The sequence below is a fragment of the Natrix helvetica genome (assembly GCF_964273705.1).
Source record: "Natrix helvetica genome assembly, chromosome: Z".
Lineage (NCBI taxonomy): Eukaryota > Metazoa > Chordata > Lepidosauria > Squamata > Natricidae > Natrix > Natrix helvetica.
This window is the reverse complement of record NC_138554.1, coordinates 74,010,749-74,035,497: the sequence shown is the minus strand read 5'-3', so window position 1 is coordinate 74,035,497 and position 24,749 is coordinate 74,010,749. Positions and strand designations below refer to the sequence as shown.

At 41.2% G+C, this 24,749-nt stretch overlaps 1 protein-coding gene across 1 annotated transcript in view; it reads left to right on the top strand.

Annotated features, from left to right (window-relative positions):
• ANLN (anillin, actin binding protein) overlaps window positions 1-24,749 on the top strand; it is a 97,991-nt gene that overhangs the window by 58,621 nt on the left and 14,621 nt on the right. The window contains exons 15-20 of the mRNA XM_081932589.1: window positions 2,713-2,839; window positions 6,319-6,367; window positions 6,452-6,505; window positions 19,418-19,456; window positions 19,609-19,630; window positions 20,349-20,461. Coding sequence (XP_081788715.1) covers window positions 2,713-2,839; window positions 6,319-6,367; window positions 6,452-6,505; window positions 19,418-19,456; window positions 19,609-19,630; window positions 20,349-20,461 — 404 coding nt within the window. The remainder of the gene's footprint in view (window positions 1-2,712; window positions 2,840-6,318; window positions 6,368-6,451; window positions 6,506-19,417; window positions 19,457-19,608; window positions 19,631-20,348; window positions 20,462-24,749) is intronic.

Below are 24,749 nucleotides of genomic sequence, written 5' to 3'. Positions count from 1 at the left end.
GACGGGCCGCCCCATCAAAGAGCACATCCGTGAATTTAGGAGAGTTATACGAAGATTACCCCCCTTACCAGAGCAGCTTCTGGTGCATTTTTTCAGAACAAGTCTGGACAAGCAAATTGCCCAGGTAACTGCATACTGCGACATCCCAAATCAACTCTCTGAGTGGTTCCAAGTAGCAACAAAAGTCGACAGCGGGCTGCGCACCAACGACATGACAAAGCAACCAGACACACAAGAGAGAGGTCAATCCGACCTGAAACCACACAGCCGGCGGGGAACCACAGCACCACAACAGGCTCTGAGACCAGCCCTACTTCGAAGTATGCTGAAATGCTACAGATGCGGGGGGATGAGCCATATGCCAGCTGCATGCCGAACACCAGCTGCAAAACCAAGGTCAGACCCACCGCCCAGGGCACGACCAGAACGAGGGCCCAAACGGACCACCAACACATCCAGGAAAGCCCTCCAGGCTGCAAAGGCCCCTTCCCCCTCAGGCGAAAGTGATGGAACCCCAGGCAATGGCAGCCAGTCGCCCGAATCATATGACAGCGAGGACGAGGGAGAAAATGACCCAATGGTGAGTGAATCAATTCACCCTTTCCTTTTTCCAATACGCCTCACAGCCCCCAAAACAGGAAATCAGGGGGATTTTCAAGCCCTAATAGACTCAGGCTGCACAAGGTGCTTGATCAACCTAACCACAGTCCTGAAACTGGGGATCAGAGCAAAAAGATTGGCCCACCTGATCCGGTTTGAGCAGATCGACGGGTCCCTAATGGGAGGAGTCTATGCCACCCACCTGACTGAACCAGTGAGGCTAGAGTTAGCGGAACACTGGGAAGTTATTCGATTCATAATAGCCCCCAAAATGACAGATGCAGTCATACTGGGACTTTCCTGGCTAGACAAGTGGGGACCGACTATCTGGTGGCAAGGGGGTACCCGCAGACTTAGGATATCAAGGAGACCCCAACCCCTCCCACACCAGCAAGCAGAAACACCACCCACGCTGGAAACCCCCCAAGAGAGCCCACGAGAACAACTGGCAACCACATCCGACAAAACCCCAGGGGCCGAACTGATTCTGATAGAATATCAGGACCTTGCAGAAGTATTCATTGAGGCCGAGTGCGATGTTCTGCCTCCCCACCAGGAGACAGCCTGTGCCATCGAAATCATCCCCGGGGCAAAACTACCCAAGCCCAAACTGTACACCACGACGCCCTGGGGACAGCTTCAAAGCTTTCTAGGGTTCGTGAACTTCTACAGGCAATTCATCCCCTCCTTTGCGAAGATTGGCAAACCCCTGACAGACCTCTTGAAGACAGGGAGCCCAGGAACGAAACCTCGTCCGGGACAACCCCTAATCTGCCAAGAGGCGTTCGAGACACTAAAAGAAATGTTTGCAAAGGAGCCAGTGCTGAAGCATCCTGACCCCGAGCAACCTTTCGTGATCCAGGCAGACATCAGTGATGTGGCAGTGGGAGCGGTGCTACTCCAAAGAAACAACCAAGGAAACTTACAACCCTGTGCCTCCACCTCCCGCAAGCTCACAGACACAGAGAGATGATGGGCCGCATGGGAAAAGGAGGCTTTCGCAGTGAGATGGGCACTGCTAACCTGGAGACACCTGTTGTTAGGGAGCCAGAAACCATTTGAAGTCTGGATCGACCACAGAAATCTGGAGGCGCTTAAGACACCACGGAAACTATCACCCAAACAAGTCCGATGGGCTCAATACTTCAACTGTTTTGATTTTGTCTTAAAGTACATTCCAGGCGGGAGAAACTTTCTAGCTGATGCCCTAGCACAGAGCTCTAGAGATCTTCAAATGGGAAATGCACAATACAGGTACTCCTTGACTTACAAACAGTTCATTTAGTGATTGAAGTTACAACAGCACTGAAAAAAGTAAGTTATGAGTGTTTTTCACACAATCATTGCAGCATCCAAATAGTCACGTCATTAGAATTTAGATGCGTGGAAATTGACTCATATTTATGTTGCAGTGTCATGTAATCACCTTGCGACTTTCTGACAAGCAAAATCAATGGGGAAACCAGTTTCACTTCACAACCATAATAGTAATTTAACAACTGCAGTGGTTCACTTAACAAGAAAGATTATGCAATGAGGCAGAACTCACTTAACAACTGTCTCACTTAGCAATAGAAATTTTGGACTCAATTGTGGTTGTAAGTTGAGTACCTGCATGTGTCAGGGAATGTGAGGACCTGGTGGCGGAGAAAAGTCCTAAAAGGTCTTATGGGGTCCTGGTGATAGTGAAAAGGCTTGAGTGGATCCAATGGGAAAGAAGAAAAGGCTAGCAAGGATCAGATTAGCATGCTAATCTGGTCCCCAGCTAGCATGCTAATGCAGAACTTTAAAAAATATTTGCAGTTTACTGTACTTATTATTTCTGGAGTACATGTATAGATTGACTTTGTGGTTTATCTTGGCTCAATTTTGAACAAAAGATTCCTTCCAGTTTTATTACTTAATTGGGTAAAACGAGGCATCTTCCTAGGAAAGAACAGGTATATAAGCCGAAGTACAAAACTTTGTTTTATTTTAATCTTGTTTAAATTACTTTTTGTTAACTTGCCTTTATTTTTACTTTTGTATTTGTGTATTGTTTTTAGTGTTCTTTTCAAGTAGAAGCATATCCTCTAAAACTAGTAAATAAATACATTATTCATTTATTTACAGATACAGCAAATTATTACTTTATAATCTTGCTAAAATCAGGTGCAGAAAACATGGTTGCAACACCTTTAGCAAGTACTGCTAATTCTCTGTATGGAGATGCTCTTTCTTTTTCAACAACATTTACATTGTAAGTATTATTTCAGTATTTGTATTTATATCAGTACTAGTAGGCTTCTTTGGAGACAAATATAATATATAATTAAAATTAGTTTAAAAACAAAATATCTTGTTAAACTTAAAAGTATTTTGTTTAACCTGAGAAACATTTAATATTATGTTTCCACTTTTGAAGGCCGTATTTACAGAATCTATATATTTACCTTTTGTAAAGTTAATTTTCTTCCATTTTTTTTTAAAGGAGTTACAACTAAGTGGTATTTGCTTTTGCTTAGTTCAAGTCATGTATTCACCTCACACCAAGCAACATATCTGTGATTTTTTTTCCTTTTTAGCAGGTTTCCTCTCAGTAGTAAGCAAGCAATATGCTCTTATTTTGTTCTCACCTCATTATCTAGCTGATCTGCTTAATGATTTCAGTAAGGAAAAAAGATTTATCCAACAAACCTAATGACAAACATACTGAGTCCTACAGTGTTTTTTGTAAATCCCAAAGTAACTAATTCCATGAGTGTGTTTAGTACATTGAAATAGGGAAACTGACCAAGTTGTGGAACTCACTCATATTGATATGATGTACAGAACACTTTTATTATTGCTGTGTTATTTGACTGAAATTTTTAAAGTGCAAAAAGAGTATCATTACCTCTATGAGGAATTAAGTGCATTGCTTGTTTTTTAATTTTGCATTTAAATTCTATTGAGTTTTTTTCTTGTTCATTGTTGACAACATTGCATGAAATGCCCCTCTTGTTAAAAAGATTGTAGCCCCCAAGATGAAAAACCATTTCTGTAAATTTTATTTTTATTATTTGCTTGATTCATCTTTTTTTTCTTTATAGAATATCAGATAGCAATTACAACACTTCTGAATAGAATATGGATTTTATTTAATTGTCAAATTTCTAGACTTTTCTAGAAATTTTCCCTTTCAATTCCAAAATGTCTCTATACAGATTCACAAAATTAAAAAGACAATATTATAGCTACATCCCATGCCATATTGAGTTTTATAAGTGATAGCAGCTTGAATGGCATCTGGAAGTCAACTGTAACCATTTTAGCTGATGTAGTAATGCTTCTGCATTATTATTTAATTACTATATTTGGATCAATTGGGTTTCTAGACTGCTATAATATTTCATACACAAGGCAACTAATTTATCACTGATTTTGAGAAGAGCCTCATGATCTAGGAATGAATGCAACTAATGTACAAGTTAAGCCTAATCATTAGCTGCCTAATCATTAGGAATAATTAGACTTCCTAATCATAGCTGCCGCCTGCTTCTTGAAGAGTAGAATCTAACAAGACGACCATATTGTCCTGAAGTCCTGAGTGAGTTACTGCAACCTTATGCAAGACTAGACCTGACAGGACCACGTTCCCTTTGCCATTTGGTCATGCCAAAGTTGAGCCCCTTGCTCCCCATAAACACTTCATTGGTCTCTATGCACTAGGACAAACTTTGAAAATATCATTTGTTCAGAGTTTGAGATGTACAACTGAATATAATGAGCATACTAATCATTCAAGATCCCTAACTGACAGATCTACTGCAGTGGTCTTAAACAAGAGGGTAGAGCATTTAGCTCTGAAATACCTTACACGTTAGGGATATAGTGACCTCTCTCCCATCCTCAAACAGCAAACTGAACCAGCCAAAAAGAAAAAATAAGAACCACTGTAACATTCTGTCCCCCACTTCCATAATCAGTCCAAAATATTACCATTGTCTATAATACCAACTGTCATTTAGACATTTATGACCAGGAGGTGGTTGGTATTCTTGCAGACATTTCATTACAAAACTAAGTAATATCATCACATAGAGCAGCCTTCAAAAACCTAAAGAAGAATCAACCATCATTTTACCAGCAAACAAAGGCTGAACTATGGTTATCAAGGACAGATATATACAAAAAGCGAAATAATTACTAGAAGAAGAAAAAATCTCAGTGAACACCTATACAATACAAAAACCAGATGACTAAATGAAGAGACCTCTGAGACCTCACCATAAAGATGAAATCATCAAATGAGACCATACATGGATCAAAAGTAGTGGACTCATCCGCACACAGCTTCTTTAGATGCTCTGAAACACACAAATCAGACATATATCTCTGTCCAATTTTATCGCATCTCTAAAGAACCGACAAAAAATCTTGGACAATTCAGAGGAAAGCAAATATTCCATCAATTCCCTACTACAGTGCCTTCAAAGAATCAAAGACCTAACAATACATGAAGATGAAAACATGATCTCATTTGATGTCATAGCACGTTTTATTTGCATAGATGCAGAATACACAGCACATCTGACCTAACCAAATACTAATTACTATTGCTGTCTCAGTGCTGTGTTCATACCTAAAACCCAGCTGAACATATTCAGTTAATCCATTTCACTCAGAATCCTCTAGTTACTGCTTGACCATTTCCAATTTGTCCAGGGTGGTTGGATCCATAACAATCAAGTGATCTTGAGAAGGGGGCACAACTTTCACTTCCTTCAAGGACATCATTCCCTCTCTCAAACTGATACCACTATATGGGATTTAACTGCAGAGCCTTCACAAACCAAGGACAACTAATACAAACTAATTATAAAGAAAAAATAGAAAAGAAAGAAAAAGGAATATAGTAAAGAAAAGGGAAAGAAATATATAAATCATCACAAATCTGAGTCAAGAAGAGCCTTCCCCCCCCCCCCCATGTTACCATCCTTTCAGTTCTTACCTTCTTTAAACTTTTCAAATTCAACCATTTTGTGTTACACTTTAATACCTGGAAATTAATCAAAGAGAGAAGTAACCTGAATTAAGGAGAAATTTCCTAACAATGAAGACAATTAACCAGTGAAATAGCTTCCCTTTAGAAATAGTGGGTATTCCATCACTGGAGGTTTTTAAGAAGAAACTGAACAGCCACTTGTCTGAAATAGTATATGTTCTCTTGCTTGAGCAGGGGGCTAGACTAGAAGACCTTCAAGGTCCCTTCTAGCTCATTCTATTCTATACCGTTTTATTATATTATAAGCCACATAGAGTCGCTGAATCAATGAAATGGGTGGCATAAATATTAAATAAATATGAAGAATTTTAATAACTTATCTCTTAAATACACTAAATGATCTCTTTCCTATAGCCCATCTCTTAATTATAACAAAGCTTTGTTATGATCAGCAGATGTCCATTAAGAGTTACCAGAGATAATCCTTTATTTTTGAGAAGGAAATTAACTGCAGCCTCGCAACTTTGCGTGTGGCCTGCTACACTTCTTAAATTGTTTGATTGGTTGCTTGCACTATAAAATATCTGTGCCCTTTCTTTTCTTTTTCTTTCTTTTTCTTTTTTTCTTTTGTTTGATATCAGCTTCGCTTCATTTCCAGTAAATAGCAAATGATAGCATGGCTTGATTACTTACTTTTATCAAAGCATAGCTTTAATGGCTATCCTTATTAATTTTATCTCCTATTTTTAAAGGCAAAATGTGTCCAGTGACTTTGAGATAAACATTGAAGTGTATAACTTGGTATGTATTATCATTTTTCAATATGCTTCTTTTGAAAGAATATCTAGCTGATTGGTGGATTATAATATTTTTTTTCTTTGTTAGGTACAGAAAAAAGAGCTCGGTGTTGATAAGAAGAAAAAATCAACTAAGTCAAAGGTAAAAACTGTAGTTCCAATTCCTCAATATTTTACAACTGTTGTGGGTCAGTTGTAAAAGTGAAAAGAAAAAAAATAGCTTTTTCAGGCCAATAGACACATATTGTTTTGACTGAAGTATTCTTCCCTAAGTTTCTTAATACTAAGTTCTACTTTATCACTCAGTAGATATTACATTAATAAAATAAAATGGTGCAGCAGCTTTATTGCAATTTCAGATCAAAAAAGTATTAGGAATGCATGACATACAACATAATACACATTCTAAATGGATGTTCTTTCAAAATATTTGACTAAAAAAAATAAATTTGCAATTCCAATTTCTATTATCATAAACAATTGATTCAACAATATTTTTCCTACATAGGCACAATTACTTAAATCAGAGAATAGTTTTAAAGTAGCCTTTTAGTAGACCCAATGGAAAAGAACTTAATCTAGCCATAAGAAGGTAAAACCTTACCCTACCTTACCCTACTGGGTCTTTCACTATTCAATCAATTTATTCGAGGTTAGACCTGCTCCACCTGCGAGAAGCCCCTCTCTCGCAGGTTTGGCCCCGGGCCCTTTCAAGGTCCAGCCTTGATGACGGGTTTGTGAACCCCGAGAGGTGGAAGAAAAGGAAGCTGAGGGGCTTTTTATCAAAATGTTTTATTGTGTTTTTAGGGGGTTCTAGGAAAGGGAGGGGGGATAACCAGGCCAGGAGGGAAGTCAACGCCAGACGAACAGGTGAGTCTACGAAGGAAGTGAGCGGGGTGAGGGGGGAGAGGGAACAAGTAATTCCAGTAGAGGGTTGTTTTATTACAACGGTCGCGGGGAGGGGGGGATGCGAGGACAAGAAAAGATCGCAAGGTCGGTTGGGAGACCGTGGCTGCTGGCTACGCCCGGTCGCTTGTACCAACCCCCGCAGCCTAGGTGGTCGGGAACTACAGAGCCAGGGCCTTAGGCTGATGCTCTGCAATGCAAGGTCTGTGACCAACAAGGCCCCCCTCATTAACGAGTTGATCTCGGAGGGGGAGCTAGACCTTGCAGGGATAACGGAAACCTGGTTGGGCCACGAGGGTGGTTTACCCCTCGTGGAAATGTGCCCACCGGGTTTCCGTGCATTCCATCAGCCTCGGGCCCTGGGTAAGGGTGGTGGGGTGGCGGTAGTTATACGGGATTGTCTAGAGCCGAGGGAGTTCACTGTTCCTCAGATACCCGGGTGTGAGTCGCTGGGTATGAAATGGGGCCCAGGGAGGCAGTGGGGTCTGCTGATTGTATACTTGGCTCCTCGCTATACGTCAGCGGCCCTGCCCGAGCTCCTCGAGCTGGTCTCGGAGACGGCGGTTGAGATTCCCAGACTCTTGGTTATGGGGGATTTCAACCTGCCGTCGACGGGAGCAGCGTCTGAGGTGGCTCGGGAGTTCATGGCTTCCATGACAGCCATGGGCCTGACCCAACTAATTCAGGGCCCCACACATGAAGGCGGCCACACACTGGACCTTATCTTTGTATCTGAACAGTGGACGAGTGATCTGGGAATAGGGGATTTAGAGATTATGCCCCTGTCATGGTCAGATCACTCATATCTCCAGCTCGACTTCCCTGGCGCTACCCTCCACCGCGAGGAGGCGGAACCAGTATGTTCAAGCTGGTACCGCCCCAAGCACTTGATGGAACCGGATAGGTTCCAGGCGGAGCTTGGGCCGTTACCTGTAGCCCTAACCCGCGCTCGGTCGGAGGACCTAGTCGACGCCTGGAATAGGGCGACGGCGGGGGCCTTAGACCGGGTCGCGCCTCTGCGACCTCTCCTGCGGCAGCGAGCCACCCGGGCCCCTTGGTATACCGAGGAGCTCAGGGTGATGAAGCGCCATAGGAGACGTCTAGAGAGCAGGTGGAGGTCCTCACGCTCCGAATCTGACCGAACACAGGTAAGAGCCTTTTTACGGACTTACCTTGTGGCACTGAAAGCGGCCAAACGTAGGCATTGTGCCGCTCTCATTGCGTCTGCGGATAACCGCCCTGCCGCCCTGTTTAGGGTGACCCGCTCTCTCCTGTTGCAGGAGACGCGGGAGGCGCCCTTGCAGGGAAGAGCAGAGGAGTTTGGAGAATATCTGCAAGACAAAATCGATCAGATCCGGAGCGGGTGGACCTCCGTCAGTGGACCAGACGAGCCGCCAACAGCGAGTCTTGAGAGACCACTCTGGGAGGAGTTTGACTCTGTTGCCCCCGAGGATTTGGACAGGTTACGTGGACGGCTGCGACCCACCACTTGTTTAACGGACCCGTGCCCCTCCTGGCTGGTACTGGCAGCCTGGGAGGTGACACGAGGCTGGCTCCTGGGCCTGGTGAGCGCATCACTGGGTGAGGGATACTTACCAACCGCCTTGAAAGAGGCGGTGGTGAGACCCTTGCTCAAGAGGCCTTCGCTCGACCCAATGGAGCTAGCTAACTATCGTCCAGTCTCCAACCTCCCCTTCGTGGCGAAGGTTGTTGAGAATGTGGTGGCGCAGCAGCTCCCGCGACACCTAGACGAATCCGATTATCTAGACCCACGCCAGTCCGGCTTCCGACCCGGGCACAGCACCGAGACAGCCTTGGTCGCGTTGGTCGATGATCTCTGGAGGGCCAGAGATAGGGGTTGCTCCTCTATCCTGGTCCTATTAGACCTCTCGGCGGCTTTTGATACCATCGACCATGGTATCCTATTGCGCCGGTTGGAGGGGATGGGAGTCGGAGGCACCGTTTTGCGGTGGTTCGGCTCCTACCTCTCCGACCGGAAGCAATGTGTGTTGACAGGGGGACAGAGGTCGTCCCTGAGGCCACTCACTTGTGGGGTGCCACAGGGGTCGGTCCTCTCGCCTCTCCTGTTCAACGCATATGTGAAGCCGCTGGGTGAGATCATCCGTGGTTTTGGGGTTGAGTACCATCTCTACGCTGATGATACTCAGCTGTATATTTCAACCCCAAACCACCCCAACGAGGCTGTCGAAGTGATGTCCCGGTGTTTGGAGGCCGTCGGGGTCTGGATGGGGGACAACAGACTCAAACTCAACCCCTCCAAGACCGAGTGGCTGTGGTTGCCGGCACCTCGGTTCAGCCAGCTGACTCCATCGCTGGCCATAGGGGGCGAACAGTTGTCCCCTGTGGAGCGGGCGCGCAATTTGGGTGTCCTCCTTGATGCCCGGCTGTCAATGGAGGACCATGTGGCAGCCGTGGCAAGGGGGGCATTCCACCAGGTTCGCCTGGTGCGCCAATTGCGCCCCCTACTGGACCGGAGTGCCTTGCGCACGGTCACTCATGCGCTGGTGACGTCTCGCCTGGACTACTGCAACGCCCTCTACATGGGGCTTCCCTTGGGACGCGTCCGGAGACTGCAGCTAGTTCAGAACGCAGCCGCGCGGGTTATTATGGGAAGTACCCGTTACTCCCACGTAACACCTCTCCTGCGCGAGCTGCACTGGCTACCTGTAGCCTTTCGGGTGCGTTTCAAGGTATTGATCACCATCTTTAAAGCGCTCCATGGCGGAGGACCTAGTTATCTGCAGGATCGCATCCTACCACACACGTCCCTGCGACCTATCCGCTCACACAGGGAGGGCCTTCTCCTGGTGCCGTCCGCTAGGCAATGCCAGCGGGCGACACCTAGGAGTAGATCCTTCTCTGTGATGGGCCCAACCCTCTGGAATGACCTCCCCCCCGACATTAGAACCACTACTGACCTCCGCTCCTTCCGACAGAAACTGAAGACACACCTGTTCCGACTGGCTGGTTTGGCATAATTTACAACGTCTACCCCCCCCTGGCATATACTTTTTACTGGCTTTTAGAGGGATAGTGTATAAATTGTATGATATTTTAAATTTTATATTGTTTATTTATTAGCTGTACAGTTTTGGTCTATTTTATCCTCCTCCTATGCATACATGTATTTTATTTGGTGTTTTTTAATACGGACTGTACACCGCCCCGAGTCCCTTTCGGGAGAGGGGGCGGTATATAAGTGCTAATAATAAATAATAAATAAATAAATAAAAACACAAATGGGAATATTCTCCTCTGCACTGCTTGGAGAATTCAAACAATGGGTTAATTTTGGTCTGCTTGCCCAGAGACTGAATTGGAAGAATTCTTGGCCACGCATCTTCCTCCTCTTGGTTGCTCAGTTTTCCAATTCAGTCTGCCTAGAGAAAAGTAATCTGAATTCCTCCAGCTCAGTAGTTTTATTAAACTCCTAACAACGTACAGGTTTGTGTTTGGATTGTTTTTTCCTTTGGCTGTTTGAGTGCTAGAAATGCCACCACGAGATTCCGAGAGCTAATTGCGGGAATTGCAGCCAGAGCATTATTGCCTGATCACTTGGGCCAGTCCTCATGTATTTGCTAAGATTTGCAACCCAGGGAACTGGAAGATTGGTGCGCTGTTCTCAAGATTCCCCACATTTATATGGTACCCAGGTTACGATCTGCAGGTGAGCAGGCTATTCCGCCATACTCTGGATCTTTGACGATGAGTCGCTTTGCGCGCCAAGTTTTTTCTTAATAATTGAAATTCCCGGCTGTTCTGAGTTGGCGCCAAGCTGCCGGGACTTTGGCAGCCACCATTTTGTTTTTCGCTGAACTACATTTCGAGCATGGCAGCATTGAGAGAGCATCATGGTAGTGCTATTGCACGTATCTTGATCCTCTCTGCGTATTTCTGAGGAATCTCTTGGTGACCTTGTCTGTCCTCAGTGATTTTTCAGCCTCAGTCTGGTAGGTGCAGTGAATGGGCACGCTCAAAACCACGGTTTTTTTTGGACCATCAGATGGAGCCTTAAAGGGGCCCTGTTTATTCCTGGTGGCTTTTGTTGTCCTATGTTTAGCCCATATTCTATCAGGATGCTGACCAAATTAGTTGCAGTGCAGTTAGTGTGGAGGCTTCTCCTGGAGGATGGGCAGGTCTACCATTAGGGCACTGCCTCCAGAGCCAAGACCAAATTCAAGTCTGCTGCTGTGGATAAGGAGGCCAAGCGTAAGCAAGGGGCCTTGGAGAAGCAGGACTCTAGGGCTTTTAGAATGGAGGTTCCTAAGTCTCCTCCACCATTAACGTTGGAGGCCCTGCCTTCTCTTTTCCCTCAGGCTTGCGGGCACCCAGAGATTGGTCCCCTGATAGCATTCACATTCAGGGGTTGTCTGCGGAAGATGTGCGCCTAGGTCCAGCTTCCCCTCTTGGGTTTCTGCATTGGGCCTTGACCCTGTGCCCGAGGCCAGGCATTCTATGCTGGAGGCCACATTTATTCCCACGGCAACCGGCCTCCGGTCAGGAGATGATCAGATCAGAATTTTCCCCAGGGAAATTAGGGATCTGATTTCAGTGGCCATCTCACAAGGGGTAGATTCTGAACTGCAGCCCAGGGCTCGGTCTTCTAGATGTCAGTCACGGCCAATGTCAGCTTCTACAGGATTCTCCCTCCATTGGCATCTGTTCATAGCGAGGATTCACTAGCGGTTGAGGATGAATTGGAGGAACAGGAACTATCGGATGATAAAGGCCTGACCCCTGAATGGCCCGCCTTTTCAGGACTCTTCAGACCCGCTTTATTCAAGTCCCATGACCGTTTATTTTCTGAACCGGTCCTAGAACAGGAAGTCATCCTTTCTCCCAAACTGTTTCTGAATGTTATTCAGAGGCAGTGGTCTCAGACAGCAGCCATTTCTCCACCTAGTTCCAATGATAAGAGATTGTATGGTCTGAGTCTGGATCTAGAGGGTTTGCTCCAGTTGCCTTCTGTGGACACGCCAGTGGCTGCCCTGGCCTCATCGGCCATGGTGCCCTCAGGTGTCTCTGAGGGGGTTGAAGGTGGAATCGCAAAGCAGAACTAACTCCGCAAAATGCATAAGGCGGCCGCCTAGGCAATTTGTGCAGCAACTGCTGTATCTCTCTTCAACAGAACTTCTCTAGTTTGGCTTAGACAACTGCAAACAAAATGGTCTCGTCACCTTTTGTGGCCGCGTCATTGGCAAGCAGACGTGTTCCAGTGGTGCCTCGCGGCTGCACCCTTTAACAAGGACAAGCTTTTCGGAGAGGCCATGGATCTCATTCTAATTGAGAATAGGGATAAGGGTAAGGTTCTCCCGTCCATGAATAGACATGCTGACCACAGATCGCAGCCTTATTTTCGGGTGGACTTGGGGTTCTCCAGGCCCCAGTACCATAGATCTTACTACCAGGGTCCAGATCGATCTCAGGATAGATCAGCCTTCAGAGACAGGTAGACAGCAACAGCAGCAACAACCACAGTCGAGGCGGCCATTTCGTGGGTTCAGACCTTTCGTAGATACAAGTGACTCTCAGCCTGGTATTCCCATTGGTGGACGTCTGTAACACTTTGTCGGAAAATGGAAACTGTCATCCATGGATGCTTGGGTACTTCAGATGGTAAGTTTGGGCCTTACCCTGGAATTTCACTCCACACCCCTGAGATGATTCATCAGATTCCCTGTTCTCAGATGTCGGGTCAAAAAGGGTCTCATGGACACCGAGATTCAGCATCTGCTAGACATTCTAGCCATAGAATCCGTTCCTTCAGGACAGGAGGATCAGGGGTTTTATTCCATTCTATTTTTGGTCCCCAAGAACTCAGGAGGGAGGAATATTTTGAATCTGGCGGCCTTGTCAGTCCGTGAAGACCACTGTATTTGCCACCCAAACAGAATTGTGCTTCGGTTGGACCCTTCCTTTTTAATGTAGGTTAACTTGTGATTTCACAGGGCTCAGGAGCTTGTCTCCTGGACTTCTGCCCTTGTCTTTCGCATCCCCTCGACAGGAAATGTCATCATCTGGATGTTAGGAGGGCCCTCAAGAGATACGTGAAACGCACAGCTTCCTTCAGGAGTATGGCATCTTTATTTGTTGCTTTTCAGCCAGCGTCTATGGGCCAGAAGGTGTTCCCATCAACCATAGCTAGGTGATTGAAAGCTTGCATATCCAAGGCTTACGAGACCCAGGCCAGACCATTGCCTCGCCGTATCATGGCGCACTCCACCTGAAGTGCTGCCACTATAGCAGTTTGAGTGATGCAGGCTTCGGTTGAGGAAATATGCAGGGCGACTTGGTCATTCCCATCACCCTTTGTCAGACATTATAAACTGGATGCGTATGCTTGACTGAGGCTTCCTTTGGATGGCAGATTTTGCAGGTGGTTCATTCGGACTATAGGACCCTGGACCAGTCTACATCCTCCCCTTAGGGACATTATGCTTGGGCATATCCCATTGTTTGGATTTTCCAAGCAGTGCACAGGAGAAAGACCGTTGACTAATTTGAACAGTCTTTCTATGTGCGCTGCGGGAGAATGCAACCCTGCCCGAAGGTCAACTCGTTCCAGGGTCTTGCCATGGGGGGGGGGGCTGTCACATCGTGCCCGATTCTGTGACTCACCTACTTCAATTTCATCTCTTACATTGGCCTTATCTTCATTGAAATACTGAGCTGCCGAGAGGAGGAAGAATTTAAATTCAAATGGCCTCAAGCACTAACCTTTATTTGCATTAGGGTTAGGGTTCTTAACTTATGACCATAACTGAGCCCAAAATTTCTGTTACTAAGTGAGACAGTTGTTAAGTAAGTTTGGTCCCATTTTTTCTTGCCACATTTAAGTGGATCATTGCAGTTATTAAGTTAAATTAGTTGATAAAAAACGGCAATCTGAACATCTAACTGACTATACAATGAACAATACTAATACAATAAAATATCTGCATATAACATGGATTAGGGATTGGATAAATTTAAAAAATAAAAGAATATTAACATTAGAGGGCCATGATTTGCAAAGTAGATGGCACTTTTTCCTATGGGTAGAGCGTAAAAAGAAACAAAAATACTTTAATAGACACTATATTAGAGATGCACTGATACAGGTCTGGAATAAAATTAGAGAAAAATACTACATGAAAATAGCGACATGGCTTTCCACTATGGAAGTCATGACACACCCCAATACACTAGATCAGTGATGGCGAACCTATGGCATGCGTGCCACAGGTGGCACGCAAAGCCATTTGTCAGGGCACGCGAGGCGACTTCCGGTTTGGCTACGCGAAGTCACTTCCGGTTTGCTTGGAGGGTCATTTTAAGCTCTCCAAAGGCTTCAGGAACCGTCCGGAGGCTTCCCTGATGCCTTCGGAGCGCTTAAAACCACCCTCCGAGCAAACCGGAAGTAACTTCCTGTTTGCTCGGAGGGTGGTTTTAAGCGTTCCAAAGGCTTCAGGGACCATCCGGAGGCTTCCCTGATGCCTTCGGAGCGCTTAAAACCACCCTCCGAGCAAACAGGAAGTCACTTCCTGTTTTCTCGGAGGATCCTTTTGAGCGCTCCGAAGGCTTCAGGGAAGCCTCCGGACGGTCCCTGAAGCCTCCGGGGGGCGGGGGAGACTCTTTTTGCCCTCCCCAGGCTCCTATAAAGCCTCTGGAGCCTGGGGAGGACGAAAAAAGCATGTCGCGCATTGTGCATGCATGCACACTGGGGGATTGCACATTGCATTATGGGTGCGGCACGCCTGCACACGACCCCCCTGCGCTCCCCCTTTTGTGGCATGCAAGCCAAAAAAGGTTCGCCATCGCTGCACTAGATCTATCGAAAATGGTTAGATATAGTGAAATTTTAGACATCCAAGGAAATCAGGAATTAAAGGAGCAAAATATAAATATAGACTGGTGGCCATACCGTCAACTACAACCAAGATACAAAAAAGATGTATAAGAATATGGAATATGCACAGAATTACAACAAATAGATAAAATTTAAATTGGCCCGGAAAATAAATTCATAACAAAAATTTACAAATATTTATAAGAAGTAACATTAGAAGAAGAAAAAGTTAAAGGTTGCATTATAGCGTGGGCCAAAAACTTTGGACACAATATAGATCTAGTGGATTGGGAAAGAATTTTGAACACAAATTACAACTAACACGATCAGTAGCACTCAAAGAAAATATATATAAAATGTTTTATCGTTAGCATTTACCACCAACGAGATTGGCTAAAATGTACCCAAAAATGAATCCAACCTTCTGGAAGTGTAAAAAAATACAAGGGACTTTCTGCCTTATATGGTGGACCGGCCCGGATTTTCTGCCTTATATGGTGGACCGGCCCGGAAACTCAAAAATATTGAACAAAAATTTGGAAATGGGTGCAAGAAATTACAAGAGAACAAATAAAATACAAACCCGAACTCTTTCTGCTGGGAATAATCAAAGGGAAATATACAAAGAAAATTAAGTACATATTAACACATCTGCTGAACAGCTAGAATATCATTTGCTCATTGCTGGAAACAAAATAATAACTCCTCGGATGAATTAGTGATTAAAATTTTTTGGGATTGTTCAGAGATGGACAAGTTAACACTAAAATTAAAAGACAAAGAAGAGTTGGAATATTATGAAATTTGAAACAATTGGTACAAATGGCTGCAAAACAAGAATAAAATTAATTAAGCTGAAAAACAATATATATGCGTGTGTGTATGTATGTATATATATATGTGTGTGTGTAGGTGTGTGTGTACGTATGTATGTGAATGTGTATATATATATATGTATGTATGTATGTATGTATGTATGTATGTATGTATGTATGTACATCTTTGGTTGTTCGGGTTTTCTCCCGCGTAGAATTGGAAGTATCTTCACGACGTTTCGATGAAGTCTCATTCATCATCTTCAGGCTGGTGCTTCCGGCTTGGTGCTTCCAGGAGCAAAACATTTATTTTTAATGTTGCCTTTTTATATGAGCCGAAGGACAGAAAGAGGGAGTAGTGAGCTTCCTCCCATATTTGGGCATATCAGGGGTTGTAATACAAATACATACCTGTTTCCCTGACTCAGCTGATAAAAGGAGGAGAGCCTGTGGCTTAGTGGCTAAGACTCCTGCTTAATATGTAATATAGCCCAGGTTCGAATCCCAGTAAGGGTATGGCTAGCTGATGAGAGCTAAATAGCTTGAAATGGATCTATACTAGTCTCCCTTTATTTATTTATCAGCACAAATACAACACCAATATAAAAAGGCAACATTAAAAATAAAAATATGGTTTTCTGCCTGGATGGTTTTCTGTGATGAGCCGAAGGACAGAAAGCGGGAGTAGTGAGCTTCCTTCCATATTTGGGCATACCAGGGGTTGTTACATACATACATACATACATACATACATACATACATACATACATACATACATATCTGTGTATAAAGGTTTATAAACATAGAAGCGAAATAATATTTACATGTACAGTTATGATGACATAATAATGTTGATATAATGACTGTAAGGTGTTGTAGAAGGAAAATAATAATAATAATAATAATAATAAATATCTGCATATTTGAGATCCTTGGGAAGGACTTGATAGATGGATTAAAATGCCAAATCTAATTTGAGCAACTGGCTGATTATATGATGAAGTTTTAATAAAAACTAGAATTGCAGGAAAGCAGTGTAGAAAAAATTGGAAATACTAGCACTTGAAGATCAGAGTTGAACATTTATGGAAAAAGAAATCCACAATTATACTAATTATGATTGGAGCCCTTGGAGCAATACCTAAATGATTCCCTTAATGAGGGGTCTTTGATGCTCTCTGAGCTTGCTTGTTTTCTTGCACACGTTACATTAGCCAAACCAGGTAACATCAGTAGTGCACCAAGGATCTCTTAGTTCAACCCTGAACTACAAATATTCCCTTTTATCAATTCCCTCAACATTTGAAAATTTTGAATTTATTGGACCTGAGCATTCTAATTTTATAAAAAGAAAATACCTTGCTTGGAATTGATTTGGAATGTTAAGATAGTATTTAAATTGCATTTAAAAAGAGGGATTTTTCTTTTGAATAATCATTTGGTTCCATTCCAATAATTTCAATCCTAGATCACTACTATTAAAACGTGTTTAACAGTATAAGTACAGGTAATTCTTGATTTACAGCTGTTTAGTGACCATTCAAAATTACAATGTCACTGAAAAAAATGACTTATTACCTTTTTTCACTTACAACTGTTGCAGCATCCCCATGGTCATGTGATCAAAATTCAGATCTAACAATGGATTCATATTTATAAAGGCTGCATTGTCCCAGGATCATGTGATCCCCTTTTGCAACTTTTTTCCAAGCAAAGTCAGTGGGGAAGACCTATTCAATTAAAATCCTTGTACTAATCTTAACAACTACAGTGATTCGCTTAACAACTGTGACAAGAAATGTTGTAAAATGGAGTAAAACCCACTTAACACGTGTCTTGCCTAACAACAGAAATGTTAGGCTCAGTTGTGGTTGTAAGTCGAGGATTACCTGTGCAGGTAATCCTTGACTTACAACAATTCATTTAGTGACCATTCAAAGTTACGACACTAAAAAAATGACTTATGACTGTTTTTCATAGTTACAACTTTACAGCATCCTTATGGTCACTTGATCAAAATTCAGATGTTTGGCAATTGGTTCATATTTATGCCATTTGCCTTGTCCCAAATGTCCCAGGGCCATGTAATCACTTTTTGTGATCTTCTGGCAAGCAAAGTTAACAAAAAAATTACTAACTTAACAACTGCAGTGATTCACTTAAGAATTGAGAGAAGAAATGTTGTAAAATGGGGCAAAACTCTTTTAACAAATGTCTCATTAAACAATAGAAATTTGGGACTCAATTATGATCATAAGTCAAGGACTACCTGTATACGATTGTAAACATACTTCCAGACAAAATGTCAATCCAGAATTGCAGTTATATAAATGTTCCAGACAGATATCTTCCAAAAATATAAGTTTAGAGAAAGTACATTTTCTGTTCCATATTGTGTTACAAACTAAGCTAGGACAATATGTATACCTTCAGTATATGATTAATTGCAGTAATATGGGCAGCAAATATATTCAATGATCATGGTAAAAATGAATTTAAATTTTGTATAAGAACACACAGAAAGATAATATCCCCAGAGCCAGGGAGGAGCTTAGCTAGCAGCAGTGACTCTTCCATCCCAAGGATCGGCCTATAGATTCCTGCTGGTCTCCTCTCCTTAGCCATCTGCGCGTCAGACACTGGACTCAGCTGTTCCTCCTATTCCTCATCATCCATCTCCAGACCTGGGGGCTGTGGCCTCCATCTGAGGGCTGATGGCTGGCCTAGACTCTACCTCTGTCTCTAACTCTGACAGCTCCATTCCCTCTTCTCCCTTGGAGCTCTCAGATTGCCTTGACATTGGCCCTGACTCCCACGCCTCCCCCTCCTCTGATTCAGCTGCTGGAGGGAACAGCGGCCAGCAGGCCACAACAACATGGTTGCTGGTGCTGCCGCTGTGAGGCAGGTGTCAGGATGTAGATGGCCTGGCTGTGGGGGCACTGAGGTAAACCGTATGTGGCGTGTGGTGCAGCTTCACCCCATCTCGCCTCATGGCCACCAGATGGAATGGGCAGGCAGCCAGCTGTCTGGGTTCCTAAGTAGGGCTTATTGGGGGTTAGGGCTTATATTAGGTGCATATGTTAAAACATGCTAGGTCTTATTTTCAGGATAAGTTTTATTTTCAGGGAAACTATTTTCCCAGTTATTCTACTTCTACTGGCATATCTTTCTATTTTGTGATTTTTACCAGTTATTTCTCCTCTATTCTGCTATCCAAATATATTTTTTCTATAGTCAAAAGATACTGCAACTTTTGAAAAATTGGATTTTTCATCATTTAATATTTGTATACTTAATGTATAGTGAAATACATCTATTGTTCTGATTTTGACTTTTGTTTTTCTACTAGATACGTTTTTCATTCTTTTTCCTTTTTTACTTTTGTGATGCAACAGACTTAAATTAAGTCCTACATCTAACATTAAACTAAAATAAATTATAATATTTGTAGTGTTCTTGGTATGATATGTCTTCTCTATCATAGGCTATTACTCCAAAGAGATTACTGACATCTATTACTACTGTAAGTACTAATATTGATTTATTTTCCCCCCTCCCAAGAAAACAGTTAACTTTGATCAAGGTATTTCTGATATAGTATCAACTGTATTGTCTATAATATTTCTTGAATAATCTGTTTCTATTATTCTTTTTTTTACATGTGCATATCTATAGAAAACTAATCTTCTTGCACCCGGTAAGCAAAACTTTAGGTTTTGGTATTCATTTTGATACCAGTCCTGATTAATAATGACTGAAAGAAATTATAATCTTATAAAATTTAAGTATTATCAAGGTTGTTTATCATTCTTCCTGTTTCACAGATGGGAGTGTAGGAAAATGAGTGCACAGATGTGTCAGGGAAAGTTCTGACATTAAAAAAGTCACATTCTTGGTTAGGAGTTTTAGCTGCTGTGTAATTAATGAATCATAGTTAATATAAAAGCAAACAAGAAGAAAGCCTGTTTAAATATTTTACTTACAATAGCATTTTCAAACAAGAGGTATATTTATTATTTGAATCCATGGCCATTATATTGCGATTAGTTTCTCAGTTTTCAATTCTTGATATATATAATAATTTTGTATCTATCTGCAGCTTGATGCAATTATTAATATTTTTGAATAAAAGGCACTCTTTGTGGTTAGATTGCATATGTGTGCACACACACATATACATACAAAGATATATCCCAAAACATATTCATGTATAAAATACCAGCTTGGTGGGGTTTCTTGCTATATTACAATGAAGAAGGGGATATAATGAGATAGAGCCTGCCACATCATTTTTCTATTTTTAGAACTATGTTTGAAAATATTCTATAATTTAATCAATTAAATATGTAATTTACAAATAGAATTAACCAGTAACATTAGCTAAAAAAAGATTGCATGCCTTTTTATTTTTATAGCTATGACCAGTCCAGGTGGACCTAATTCTGTGCGCACAAGTAACTTCGTTCTTGTTGCTTCACATACAATTTTACTGTCTTCAGTTGGGAGTACTAAATTTCTGTTGGACAAGGTAATTAATTTACATTTTGGTTTTCCACAAGCTATTTCTTGAAATTATAATAGTTTAATAAAGTTCAGTAGAAAGTACATATGGACCTACTGTTGATTTTGATGACTTCTGACGTTAGATTGTCAGAGATTTCTTACTTACATTTATTTAAATCATTTATTTCAATGATAATAAATAGAATTATTACTATTCCTTAATTTTTATAGTGCTGTAATGAAGGAAGTCTGATACAGTATAAAAGTACTGACCTGTTTATTTCTGATAGGCAAGTCGATCGGTAGATAAAAATAATACCAACAAAATAACAAAAATATTTAACAATGTACAAAAATATACATAACAAAAATAATATCAATGTCATACAATAAAAATAAACATCTAATAGTGATTAAAATGAATTAAAGCTATAAATGGAAGAAGAGATACATATAGCATTAAGCTAGAATTATTTTAACTAGATCAGCTTTTAACATGTTATTAAATAATACTTTTTCTCATTTTATAATGTAAAGATTTTTCAAATAGTGATAGAATAATCTTTAGAATCCATTTTTATAACTATTTTATTTGAAAAAAGTTAAAATACAAAACTCCAAAAAATAAAATTTAAAACAAACAAAAAAGAAAAAGCACAGAGCAAACAAGATATTAAAAAGTGTGCATTAAAATAAAGAACCCAACCTCGCCAGATAATAAAGCCAATTGGGGTTTTGAGCGCATGTGCTAAAATAAGGCCTCTTCTGAAAATAAGCCCTTCCCCAAAATATTGCAACACAGCAGCTATGAGCTGACCGTGCTTGCCACCTTCTGCATCTCAAAAATAATAAGACAAGGAAGAAGAAAAGGGAAAAAATCTGGCAGAAACAATGAGTAATTTTGGCAGAAGCACCAGTGATAACCAAAGGCAAGCTGATGGAAGGAACAGATGGAGGGTTTTGGGTTCTTAAAAGATATGCAATGAACAACAAGTTGCCAAGAGAAGTCCACATGAGATTTATCAAGAACATAAATAGAATACAGATTTTACAAATGGCAAGAGATATTGGATGGCACTACTACTGGAAGGATACAGGATGATGAAATGAAATGTTACAATAAAAATTTAGTTAAACTTAATTAAATTTTGAGTATTATGTATAAGACTAATAATGTAGTCCAATAAATGATTAACAATGATAATAATGCACTTATATACATTAGATTGATAATATGAAATTTTATATAAGATGTAAGTGAGAATATAAAGATGTAATACCATTGGATGATTTAAAGATGATGTAATGAAATGCCATAATATAAATCTATTCTAAATTTAGCATGTTTTACATAAAAAGGATGTAATAATAGTTATATTCAATGAATGTTTAATAATTATAATAATTGTATACATATATATTAGATTGATGATATGAATAATGGAATGTGCTGAAATGAGTAAGTTGACATATGAAATTAGAGTACAAGAAGATAAACAATTTTAATAGGATATGGGATTTATTTTATCAGTGGTTAGATTTAAAAACAAAACAAGGCATGGAATTGAAAATTATTAGAGAATGTTACCAATACCAAAATAATAGAATGATTTAAAATAGGATACAAAAATACTTTATTAGATATAATAACCACCACCCCAAAAAATAAGGCCAAATACTTATTTCGGGGGAGTCAAAGAAAATAAGACCCTGTCTTATTTTTGGGAAAAGACGGTACGCATATTATCCTTCCTAGTTGAATACTGCTTAATACATTAATACAATATTTGTTTCTCACCCCTTGCGAAACAGCTCCCACCCTAAAAAAATGTAAACTACTAAATCTATTAACAAATTAATGATCCATCTTCTATATATTATATTAATAACAAAATAGGTCACAAGAAAAACAGTAATAATAAAAAGCAAGGTTAAAGTTCCAAAACTGTTATTGTGATCAATTCATAGAAAATTTACCATGGCATCTTATTTATCCCAAATTGTCCCAGGAGTAATTCACCCTGGATCAAATATCCACATTTCTTTCTTAACACCATCTCTTAATAATCATTGTCTGATTAAACATAGTAAATTCAGTCCCCAGAATTTGTCTAACTTTCCAACCAGATCTATATGAAAGTGGTTTCAGATTAAATGTAATAAGTGCATTCCCCAATCACCTCCAGTCTTAGAGAAAATCAGTTTGTTACTTTTCTATTCAGTCAGGCTTCTGCTATTGTAAAAGAGTGCAGGCTTAAATTTCAGAGAGATGTGTGCAATCAGCTCAGTTAGTTCTAAATTTATACGCTCTATATCTCTTTCCAATGGGCCTGTAACTTTCAGATCACATTCATTTTGTGTATCTAATTTATTCGGAATATTTTCCACTGTCATTATCATTTAATCAAACTTTTTAGAAAACTTTAACTAAGAATTGTATGTTACCAAAAATTCCTTTTGCAGATCTCAACTACTCTTGCTTGTCTTTAATTTGATCCATTGTTGCTCTGTGCTGCTTAGCCATGAAACAAAAGAAAGCTGAAGCAAAGAGAAGCAGAGAAGGTGTTTTCCAGATATTTGATCCAAGATTAAAATAAAAATAAAAAAGAGCTCCAATTACTTTGCAATTTAAAAATCCCTGTAGTGAGAGTCCAGTATTAATGTAAATCAAATAAAAAAAAATCCTTTGCAAAAACAGTTTCCTTAAGAAAAGCAAAAGTTATTTAAAACAACAACATAAAGAGAAAAAGAATAGCTAGAGTTCAGCAAAGATAAAATAAATCAACATTCAACTAACCAGTCAATTTTTGAAGATATAAAGCAGAGTAAACTAGAAGATTTAAAAAGTTAAAACCCAGGGTTCCTTTAAAAAAATGAACTTCCAAAAGGAAGATATATGCCCAGTGGGTTTCTGACTGCTCCAATAGGGAAGTTGAAGCTTCAAGACTCCCCTTTCAGATAGGCACAAAACTGTTCAAAAGCTGTCTTAGGTCATCCCTGAATGCTCCCATTCAAATCTAGAGAGCAACACTGTCATAGAGCCAGCTTTGGCAGTAATATTGGCAGATCATTGGCAAGAGAAAAAAAAAACATTTTACCATTCAGCAGCCATCTTCAGGAAGAGTCTACTCTTGAATCTACTCTTCGACAACAAGAGACTTGTTTTCTTTCCATCTACATAGAAAAAAATTCTTATTTGAACCCCAACCTCGCTACAAAACTACAAGGTTTCCGCCCAGTGAGGGGGTTACAGACAACCTTTTATAGTTGGATAATTAATGTTAACCAGTAATGTCAAATGCCAATGATTTTATTTTTGATAACATAGGTTAGATTTTCTGCATATAATGAGAATATACAGTTAATAAAATGGAGGTTGGTAGGAGGCAGCTTTTATGGTTAATTACTTCCTGGTTCCTGTTTTAAAATACTAGTACTGATTTCAGACAACTTGTGAACCAGCATATACAAATACCTGCACAAATTATTAAGGAGTTACTAGATTTTGGTTCAGGTATTTGTTTTATTTCTTCTCTTGTGGTGACTTGAAAACAAAAGAAAACTATAGCAGGGACAACCAGATCATATTAATTAGAAGAACCTTAGGGGTTTTTTTATAGCACCAATCCAAAAATGTGACCATTCTTTTGAAAACATTTTTAGGGAGCCCAATAAACATGGAACAATATTTTCTGTTGAATTAACTTTTCTCAATAGAGATGGAGATAGCATCCATGTATGGGTTAACACTGATTGGACTGAGTCTAATTACTAATTAATTAACTACCTATATAACCTGTCCCTGTGAGTGACTCCACCCAGCTTCCGACTCAGTCCACTTTGAACAATCATGTTATCCAGTGTTTCCAGTATTTGAGCGAATTTCTCTTTATTGAATCTCAAATTGGCTGTGAGTAATTGTGGAGAAAGAGTGGGCTGGTGACATCAGAGCCAAACTAATTGGCCAGCAGGAGCCTTGGGGTGCTCCGAGAGAGGTTCATTGAGGCGATTCTACCCAGCCTCGAGCCGCAGGGGGGGGGGAGCTGCGCACTGACAAGCCAGCCATGAATCTTCATATTGCGTGCTGTGATCCCCGGCACAGTATCCCCCACCTGCTGTGTACAGCCGATTATGCAGTGTGCTGTGCAGGGCTGCAGGGCACTTGACAGCATTGCCCCACAGCTCCGGGGAAAGTCACTCGGACGCCACGGGAAGGCAACCCCTTTGAACTGTTTTCATGCCCTGCAGGCTTGCAGGCGGCAATTAAAGGCATCAGTGGCCGCATTGGCCTGAGGAGGCTCTCAGCAGCTTAG